The sequence below is a fragment of the Coregonus clupeaformis genome, unplaced genomic scaffold (assembly GCF_020615455.1).
Source record: "Coregonus clupeaformis isolate EN_2021a unplaced genomic scaffold, ASM2061545v1 scaf5323, whole genome shotgun sequence".
Classification (NCBI taxonomy): Eukaryota; Metazoa; Chordata; class Actinopteri; order Salmoniformes; family Salmonidae; genus Coregonus; species Coregonus clupeaformis.
In genome coordinates this window covers 6278-16713 of record NW_025538777.1, presented here as the reverse complement: position 1 = coordinate 16713, position 10436 = coordinate 6278, and the positions used below count along the sequence as shown (strand labels likewise).

Below are 10436 nucleotides of genomic sequence, written 5' to 3'. Positions count from 1 at the left end.
GTCAAAAATGTTATCAATTGATTTGCATTTTTAATGAGGGAAATAAGCAGTGGCGGCTGGTGAAAAATATTCTCGGTGGGGCTGTGCCATACTTTTTTTTCCTGTAACCATCGCGATATATTTTAACACAAACTGCAGGACAGCAGTGCTCAGTGAAACATTCAGTAATTATTTAATGCCAATATTAAAAAGTTGAGGCATTCTTACACAAACATATTACACAAACCCAAGCCTTTCATTTGCATTTAAAGTGAACTTTTCACCATTGGTAGTAAACAGGCAACGTAACAGGCATGCTGTCAGAACAGAGTGGAAAGTGGACAATAACATGAAATTATTATAAAGTTTATAGGAAATCTTACACTGTATGAAAGGATGTATAATATAGAAATGGATATCAAGTGGATGAACTCAAACCTTTGACTGGAAGAATAGCATACAGTATTTTATGATCATACTAAATGTGACTAATTGTTAATGTGCTCCAGAACTGCAACAATTAATTGATACAAAACAACATATATACAGTAATATTAGCAAAGACACTATTAAGACTTTCCTAGAGTACCATATATAACTGGATTTTTTATGCTAAGGTCAACTATATACAAAGAAACATGCGGCCAGAGCTGCTCTGTGTGTGTGTGTCTGTCATCTTATTTGTACAGGAATTTTTGCCCGTCTGTCCTTCTGAGTGGCAAACCTCTCAATGACCCTTTGATTAAAGTCAGGAATGTCCCTGACAAGTTTCTTCTCCATGGAGAGCATGGCCAGAGCGTTCAGGCGATCCTGTGTCATGCTGTTTCTCAGGAAGGTCTTGATCCTTTTCAGTGTAGAGAAGCACCTTTCTGACTCAGCAGTTGTCATGGGTGTGGTGATGAGGATCTTGAGGAGGCTGGCAGTCTCTGTGAAAGTGCTCTGAAGGTTGTTCTCCATGAAGAACTGGTACAGGGGCACTGCACCACTACAAGCCTTGAACTCACTGTTCTCATAGATGAGGGACAGTTTGGTTTTGAGCTTGGCCTTGTTCAACATGGGTTACGCCCACGGTTGTTTCCAGCGCTGTATCGGGGAACTTCACACTGTGTTGTGGGAACAACTCTCCGATGCAATAGTGTTGCGCTGATGAGGTGCTGGGGTGAAGGAGAACCTCTCTTTGGCATGACTCAGGATGGTATCACATACCTGTAAAAGATACATCATCAGCTTTAATTTGCAATTAAGCTATTTTGATGCAAGTGATCCTGACTGACACATGCCTATGTCCAACTCAAGTATATGATTACCAAGGTGCTGATTGTTTAGGGTTTTGGCTACATACTACCAGGCCTGAAAAAAGTTCTAGGTGGAAACACTGACAATTACATCACAACTTACCTCTATAGCCAACCTCTGTTGTTCTCCTGGTCCCAGCATCCTCCGTCGCTTGATGGGCTGTTGCTGCTCGTCAGATGCGCTGTCCCCACACAAAGAGGGAATTGAGGCCCTGGGTCCAAAAAAATAAAGTTTAATTTGATAACTTGCAATCAGACTTCTTAACTCACTGTAATTCCCCCTCAACACACAACCAGTGACTTATATATATATATATAGACAGACAGACAGACAGACAGACAGACAGACAGTGTGTATATACACACAAACTATGTCTAGTAACTGCTTTTAACCTGTGATGTACATAATTAACTGATGTTATTACGTTTTAAAGCCTTTTTCTATTACATTTGTGAGAGGGATGCAACATAATTTTGTTCTGCTGTTCACTTAGCAATAAAGTTAATATTCAATAACAACTAGGCCTCTTCTAGAAATTGACCTGGTGGACACCTGAATAATTATTACAAACTGTGTAGTACTTTCCTGCATTATTATCAACGTCTGATTGTGTCTTCTCTTTCCTTTTAAAATACTAAAACAAATATAATTGTGACGGCTCTATGATAATCACTCACACAGCACCAACTGGCAGTGGGTGGAAACGTCAGTCGTCTCGTCAGCTTGAATGGCGATAAAATCAGCACTCTTTACTTCCTCCAGGATGTAATCCTTAAGCATTGACAGCATACAGTCCAACAGCTCGTTCTGTATCGTCTTTGACGGTCCCTTAAAAACGGTAGCTGTCTTCAGGTGCTCCTCCAGCACACTGTCGAGGGAGGCAACAAAATCCACTAAGCCCCGGAAAATGCCGGGGTTGTCTGAGGAGTCAGTCTCCTCGTGCCCACGCAAGGCCAACTCAAAAGCCCCACAGAACTTCACACAATCGATAATTTTGGATAGAATGTGCCTGTTTTTATCCACCTCCTCATTGTGTTTCCTCACCGCAATCCTGTGGCCGTCATCCAGCTGCGTAGCAATGTTCACCCCTTCCTAATACAGCTAGCTTTACAGAGTTGTCCATGTGTGCCCTGGTGTTCTCATGTTTCTTTACCTTCTCTGACAGGTGCTTCATATCCCTCACTCCGGTACCTGTCCATGCTGAATCTGACCCCGTGCTTTTAAAAAGCAAGCACGGAAAGCAAAATAAAGCATTAGCATCAGTGCACCCAGCTAGCCAAGCCTTCCTGGTGTACCAGCTACGGGAGAAGCCGCCATATACTGCTTCCCTTTCTCGCTAGCCTGCTGTCTGATTGAGAGGTCAGGTTGATCTGGGCCCAGCTCTTTCACCCGAACTTTCTCTGACAAAGTTCTCCTCTCAAACGGATCTTGGAGAGAGATTTCACCGAGTTAGGGTTGGGTCTTGGAGGAGTAACGTTTGCGTTCGCCATTGTTGTCTAGTAAAAATGGCGTCACTGGACCCCGGTCCTTATTTTATCAGGGCGAGCTTGGGGCGGTAAAATAATCGCCCTCCTTGGATTCGATTTAAGATCGCTTATTGACTACATTTTATGTCATACATTCATATCTTAAATTAGCAATTGGCTTAACTGCTACGTAGACCCGCCTCCTCGGGGCACTTTCTGTATCGCCCAGAGCTGACCAGGCGTTTGACAGGCAGAGGAAAGGTTGCGAATATGATTTTCATCATATCTTACACATATTACTGTGTGCATTCCATATTTCAAACACACAAATATTGACATACTGATGTTTTTATTATTATTATTATTATTATTTTTTATTTTTTTATTTTTTAAAATAATTTTATTTAAGGGGCGGCGCCCTAGCGCCCTCTATCGGCCAGCCGCCACTGGAAATAAGTATTTGACCCCTCTGCAAAACATGATTTAGTACTTGGTGGCAAAACACTTGTTGGCAATCACAGAGGTCAGACGTTTCTTGTAGTTGGCCACCAGGTTTGCACACATCTCACGGAGGGATTTTGTCCCACTCCCTTTGCAGATCTTCTCCAAGTCATTAAGGTTTTGAGGCTGACGTTTGGCAACTCGAACCTTCAGCTCCCCTCCACAGATTTTCTATGGGATTAAGGTCTGGCTAGGCAACTCCAGGACCTTAATGTGCTTCTTCTGAGCCACTCCTTTCTTGCCTTGGCCGTGTGTTTTGGGTTATTGTCATGCTGGAATACCCATCCACGACCCATTTTCAATGCCCTGGCTGAGGGAAGGAGGTTCTCACCCAAGATTTGACGGTACATGGCCCTGTCCATCGTCCCTTTGATGCGGTGAAGTTGTCCTGTCCCCTTGGCAGAAAAACACCCCCAAAGCATAATGTTTCCACCTCCATGTTTGATGGTGGGGATGGTGTTCTTGGGTCATAGGCAGCATTCCTCCTCCTCCAAACACGGTGAGTTGAGTTGATGCCAAAGAGCTCCATTTTGGTCTCATCTGACCACAACACTTTCACCCAGTTCTCCTCTGAATCGTTCAGATGTTCATTGGCAAACTTCAGATGGGCGTGTATATGTACTTTCTTGAGCAGGGGGACCTTGCCGGGCGCTGCAGGATTTCAGTCCTTCACCGGCGTAGTGTGTTACCAATTGTTTTCTTGGTGACTATGGTCCCAGCTGCCTTGAGATCATTGACAAGATCCTCCCGTGTAGTTCTGGGCTGATTCCTCACCATTCTCATGATCATTGCAACACCACGAGGTGAGATCTTGCATGGAGCCCCAGGCCGAGGGAGATTGACAGGACTTTTGTGTTTCTTCCATTTGCGAATAATCGCACCAACTGTTGTCACCTTCTCACCAAGCTGCTTGGCGATGGTCTTGTAGCCCATTCCAGCCTTGTGTAGGTCTACAATCTTGTCCCTGACATCCTTGGAGAGCTCTTTGGTCTTGGCCATGGTGGAGAGTTTGGAATCTGATTGATTGATTACTTCTGTGGACAGGTGTCTTTTATACGGTAACAAACTGAGATTAGGAGCACTCCCTGTAAGAGTGTGCTCCTAATCTCAGCTCATCTTGTATAAAAGACACCCGGGAGCCAGAAATCTTTCTGATTGAGAGGGTCAAATACTTATTTCCCTCATTAAAATGCAAATCAATTTATAACATTTTTGTTGTTATTCTGTCTCTCACTGTTCAAATAAACCTACCATTAAAATTATCGACTGATCATGTCTTTGTCAGTGGGCAAACGTACAAAATCAGCAGGGGATTAAATACTTTTTTCCCTCACTGTACATGCTCATGTACATGCTTATGCATTCTCGTGCACGTGCATTGTAATTCAAATGTATCTCTCTCTCTGCCTCTCTCTCTCTGCCTCTCTCACTCCCCCTCTCTCTTCAGTTGGTCATTAACACAATGTGTGTCAGGGGATGCAGGAGCTGCCATTCCTGCAGGCTGGTGCCTTCATCCACACCAATGGCTGCATCGACAAGCTGGTTAACTGGATCCACAGCAACTTGTTAATGCTAGGGGGCATCGCCCTGGGTCTGGCCATCCCACAGGTAGACATCACCACACACACACACACCCTTGAATAGTCCATTTCAGGGTTGGGGTCAATCCGAATTGATGTCACTCTATTCCTTCAACTCAAAACATTTGAAATAAATAGCTTCTCCTTTTCAGTTCATTGAGAAATCATTGAAAGTAGATGCCGTTCTTTCAATTGTTGAATTGGAATTTCAGTTTACTTCTTGAATTGACTGACTTCAATTTGAATCGATCCCAGCCCTGGTCTATTTAGATTCACATTGTAATTTTATGGGCAAATCATCTATAAGTTTAGAGAGGGTCAGGAACCACGTTAAGTTACTTCTCTAAAGTCACTTCTCTGCTCACCCAGCCTCTATTGTTTTCCTGTGTTTCTCTCTCTCTCTCTCTCTCTCTCTCTCTCTCTCTCTCTCTCTCTCTCTCTCTCTCTCTTCCTCTCTCTCTCTCGTTAGCTGGTGGGGATCCTCTTGTCTCAGATTCTGATCAACCAGATAAAGGACCAGATTGAGCTTCAGAACTACAACCTGCAGCACCGTACGGACCCTTGGCAGTGACCTGGTCATGATCAGGTCCTCCCCGATCAGACTGGACCAGGACTAGGTCACCAACCCCGGGGTCACCCAGGGGGTGTGGGAGTCTGGAATTCTACCCCCTTCTGCTGGATGGGGCTCGAGCTTACATGTGTCCAAAGGTCCTTTTTCATGGAGATGGTTTTCATTTTCAAGGCTGCTTGATACTTTCGATGGTGCAAGGACTGGCTTTGAGGCCAAAGATTCTGGTTGGATGATCCACCACCATTTGACAAGAGTCGAAATGGCGAGGTTATCTGCTCTCTTTCTGCGTTCTTCATTCCTGTGTCAATGTGTGCTGGTTTTGTTTTAGCTCACCCAGTACCCCGGATGGGAAGAGTTTCACTTTTTGTGATCAATGGAATGATCAATGTTCAAACTCTGCCCACCCCGTGCCACAGGGGGAGCTAAAAAGGAACGCATCTAATCAGGAAGTACTCCAGCCAGACAGCAAATGGAGAACTCCTCTATTCACACCTATTCATCATTTGACTCCTGAAATATGACACGATCTGTAATTTATTGAAAAGGGAAAAGCAGCTGACTTTTTAGTCCAAACACTGCAAAATAATGTAGACTCTGTCCAGGTACTTTAGGATTTTGTCTATCCGATTTGCAACATTGATCTGTTATTGATATCCATCCAGTTATCCCCTACTACTCTCATAGGGTTGAGAACAAGACAACTATGTTGGCCCTTCTCAGATATGGAAGAGAAAACCCAAGTAATGTAATAAAGCTCATTAGCTAATGGTATGTATGTTAAAGCTCCCAACAACTGTAGTGTGACATGCATGCTATAACAAGTTAGACTCATCAGTTGTCCAGTGTTGGTAATCGCGTGCCCACTAGAGCCACTTCTTCTTGTTTTTAGCTTATAGGAGTGAAACCTGGTGTGATCGTCTGCTGCAATAGGACCGCCGAGTTGTGCGTCCGAGATGCCGTTCTGCACACCACTGTTGTACTGTGCAGTTATTTGCTTGTTTGTGGCACGCCTGTTAGCTTGCACGATTCTTGCCATTGTACTTCGACCTCTCTCATCAACGAGCTGTTTTCGCCACAGGACTGCCACTGACTGAATGTTTTTTGTTTGTCGCATCATTCTCGGTAAACCTTAGACAAGCCCAGGAGACTGTCAGTTTCTGAGATACTGGAACCGGCGCACCTGGCACTGACTAACATACCACGCTCAAAGTCACTTAGGTCATTCGTTTTGCCCATTCTAACTTTCAATCGAACAGTAACTGAATGCCTTGATGCCTGTCTGCCCTGCTTTATATAGCAAGCCATTGGCAAGTGACTCACTGACTGTAGGAGCTCGATCCATTTTTGTGAACGGGTGGTGTACCTAATAAACAGGCCACTAAATGTATATTTCAAGCTAAATGGACTCTAAATACATTCCTTTCAATAAACCATATCTTTTGAATATGATGCATTGTGGGTATCCATACAGACCAATAATGTAATTGTAGTTTCTTACTCACTAAGCTACTAGGGGATTTCCCCAACTGAAAGCACAACAGAACGGCCTGATTTTATAATAAACAGTCTTATTTTCCGTAACGCCTTTTACACAAGCACTGGTGTTTAGATTGGCAAGCGCTGCAACACTGGAGTTCACACTAATGCTCTCCTCCATAACATAACCATGTTGGGCCGTCGCCTAGCCCTGTTGGCATTTCCCCTCACCGGGGTTGTGTTCATTTGATCACGCACAGAAAATTAAATTAAGCGCTTCTTATTGGACAAGTCCTGTTTTAGTCCGTTTTGTCTCTAATGAACATGACCCAGTTAGGTCCACTGGGAATACCAGTTGTTTTTTCCCCCCTCATCATTTGGGTCAATATAGTGTGACTGGTCAAGTATTAGACTACTGGGTTAGCACTTTATTTTATGGTACAGACGGGGTTGGAATTCATTGTAGGAACTGACCCATGTAAAATCTTATGAATTAACATTAAAAATATAAAAATATACGTCAAAATGATATTCCCAATTCTCCTTAGGTACAGAGTGTATTTACTTTGAATGTATGTGGTAAAATGGTAATGACTCTTATGTAAACACAATAGCTTATGAATTCCTTATTTGTTTATTTGGGAATAATCACAGCAAGTTACTGGTTACCAATTGTGTTGAATTCATGTAATTAAGTACCAGAAACTACCAATTGACACCATTTATTAATGTCCTAATAAACACCAGGTAAATACCAGTGGAAACGGTGTTCTAAAATGAAGTACTACTGTATATTGAACAGTGTCTCATGACATTCTTTCCCAGTACTGTACTCCCAGATGGCATGTTGTGACCTGTCAGTGGGTGGGTGACGAGGACATAGGGGGTTGGGGTTGCGTGAGAGAAAACAACACAATGGCTACCGAACTCCAACCTCTCCAAATGGAGATAGGCATAAATGGCTACCGAACTCCAACCTCTCCAAATGTGTCTATAAGCTCCAATAGGATCATTGTGACAACAGGTGGCACAGCTCCATGTTTTATCACTGCAGCAAGTATCAATTGAAAGCATGGCTGTATATGCTATCCACAAAGACTAAATGTGTGATCTATAGTCAATCAGTTTAACAAATGTATTTTGTTTTATTGTCTCATCAGCAGTTTCACTGATTTTATCAGCCAGTGTTACAGTACCTAGCTAAAGTGTAATATGGTCTAGCTACTGCCCACAGTACGACATGTTTAAATATAAATGCAGGGGGAAATTATGATTGAGTTGAGTGTGTTTTTAATTTTAAAATGTTCATGATTTGGTTGCAAACACTCAAGTTCATTCCAGGCTAGTTGGGACTGAAGTCTAATATAGCCGTGAACAGTCAGACGTAAAACAACTAAGTGTTTCCTCTCCACCCCAGTTTGGCTGAATGAAAACCTGAGCTTAGATGCATTCCTGGCCTGAAATCTGCTGTGTCTGGGCTTGAGAACAGACACAGTTCTGAATGTGAAGCACTTCTTCTCCATACACCTTCCTGCTTTGTGCACATGGCCCTGCAGTTCTTTTAACTAATTGTATGAATTATAACATTATAGGTCTACATGCCAGCTGTGCATAATGTCATTGTTATGGGGAAAGTTATTCAGAGGCAGGTATTGAGAGACATCAGCGACAGTGTGTTCTGTACAAGTCTCTGGTTCATTAACACACAGGACTTAGGCACAGTCCCTACATTTACAACTAATATGTATTCTAGGGGACATTCTGTTATACAGACGATTGTGGAAATGAGAAGTCACATTGGCACTTTTCTCTCTGGTGTAATAACTGACCTGTAGATGAGTCTGTCTCTCTCCTTCTGCAGAGAGAGAGAGAGAGAGAGCAGTGTGTGTGTGTGAGAGAGAGATTTGGCCGGGCGCTCCAGTGAGGGGCCCACGTGCTCTGTGTGTGGTCCTGGTCTGCCTCATTCTCAGACAGCCATGTTGCTGTGAGTTTTAAGGAGGCCCAGTGCTTCCCTCAGAGAGAGAGATGGGGGAACATGGAGCTCCCCTCATTCATACAGCACAGGCCAAAAACAAAACATCCATTGTCATTTCAACCAGCAGGAGATAGGCTGTTGGAGCATCACATCTAATGCACTGCCCTATAATGGTCAGGTTAGAGGGGCTTTGATAACATCACAATCACAAGCATGAAGAGGATTGTTTGAGACTGTATGGTGTTCTGTCTATGTGAATGATGAAACATTCATTCAACCTACTGTCCCATTGGTGGATAAAGACAGAATCTTCAATCTGACCAATGTCAGTCACTTAGGGCTTAATTTAAAGTTAACTTATAATCAACCTCTGAAACTTTTCTTGGTCAGTTTGAGGTTTCATTCGGGTGAAGAACAGGGCTACCTTAACTGGGAGAGAGAATGCACATTTCCATTATGAGGGTCTCCAAGGAAACTGATTTAATATAGACTGGAGGAAATAAACAAGACAAACTGTTTTTCCAGAACCATAATGCCATGAAGTTATTAATTGTTTCCTAATTCCACCAGGTCGTCCAATTCCCCAGCCAACACCCATACAGTAGGCTGCATACTCATTTACAAACTGTACAATTTAAGAAAATTATAATCATGTCTGGTCTTTTAGAATCAAAGTAGCCTAAGGAGTGGATAATTTACTTGTTTATGTCCAAGACAACAAACTTTCCCTGAGTGGCTACTGGCATGCCACTGGCAGATAAACTCGCAGTTACCATTTTTGTGGTGGTGAATGAACAGTCTTTGGAGTGGGCTGACAAAAGAAATATAGCCTACTGTGCTTGCATAATCACTAAGATCTAGATTGTATGGCAAAAGTGAGGCTCTAGTTTATTCACAGATTTGAAGGACATTGCACTGTAGGACTATGCAATAGAGTACTGAAGATGGTTTTTCACACCAACATACCCAGCTAACAAAATTACGTTCCAGGACGTGACCACGGTTATTTTAGTCCCCACATAAGTCATGATAACGTTAATTGTGAAACTTACAATGTTCCAAAATGTATTTCTATCATTCCGATTTTAACGTTATATGAAGACAAACCATAGCTCTAAATGTGACGTTATGAAATGTTCCTAGGATATCTCCAAAATAACATGATATTCAGAACCTTTCATGGACTACCAAGGAACGTTTTTAATGTTCCCATGATGTCTGTATAGTGACCTGATATTTATAACATTTATAATACTTATTAGAAACGTTATGAATGTGCCTATAATGTCCCAAACGGGCTATGACATTCAGTACCTCTGGAAGACTTAAAGGGACTGTTACAAATGTCTCAGTTACGTTCCTTGTTAGCTGGGTAACTGATCAGTCTTTGATTGCAAATCTATGTCAATTCATTCTTAATAGCAAGAAGTGCAAATGTAGGAGGTACGGTCAGTAGTGGGGGAAAATATGGGTCTTTGGAGATCTTTAAAATACTTGTTTTGGAAATTAGTAACATGAGTGTCATACTGGTACCCCAGCTATATAGCCAAGCTATCATTGCTTATTGTGTAATTATTCCTTGTGTTACTATT

The 10436-nt window shown here is 42.6% G+C and overlaps 1 protein-coding gene across 1 annotated transcript; it reads left to right on the top strand.

Annotated features, from left to right (window-relative positions):
- Positions 1 to 4706: 4706 nt before the first annotated feature.
- Positions 4707 to 5750, top strand: LOC123490887 (tetraspanin-33-like). Its single transcript, XM_045220730.1, has 2 exons — positions 4707 to 4850; positions 5292 to 5750. The coding sequence occupies exons 1-2, from the start codon at positions 4719 to 4721 to the stop codon at positions 5391 to 5393; spliced, it is 234 nt and encodes a 77-aa protein (XP_045076665.1). The 5' UTR covers positions 4707 to 4718; the 3' UTR covers positions 5394 to 5750.
- Positions 5751 to 10436: the final 4686 nt, after the last annotated feature.

Bases quoted from the DNA above. Each gene is read 5' to 3' on its own strand.
- LOC123490887 (XM_045220730.1), top strand. From the start codon at position 4,719: ATGCAGGAGCTGCCATTCCTGCAGGCTGGTGCCTTCATCCACACCAAT. The intron at 4,851-5,291 runs GTAGACATCACC...CTCTCTCGTTAG, and splicing joins TGGGTCTGGCCATCCCACAG to CTGGTGGGGATCCTCTTGTC.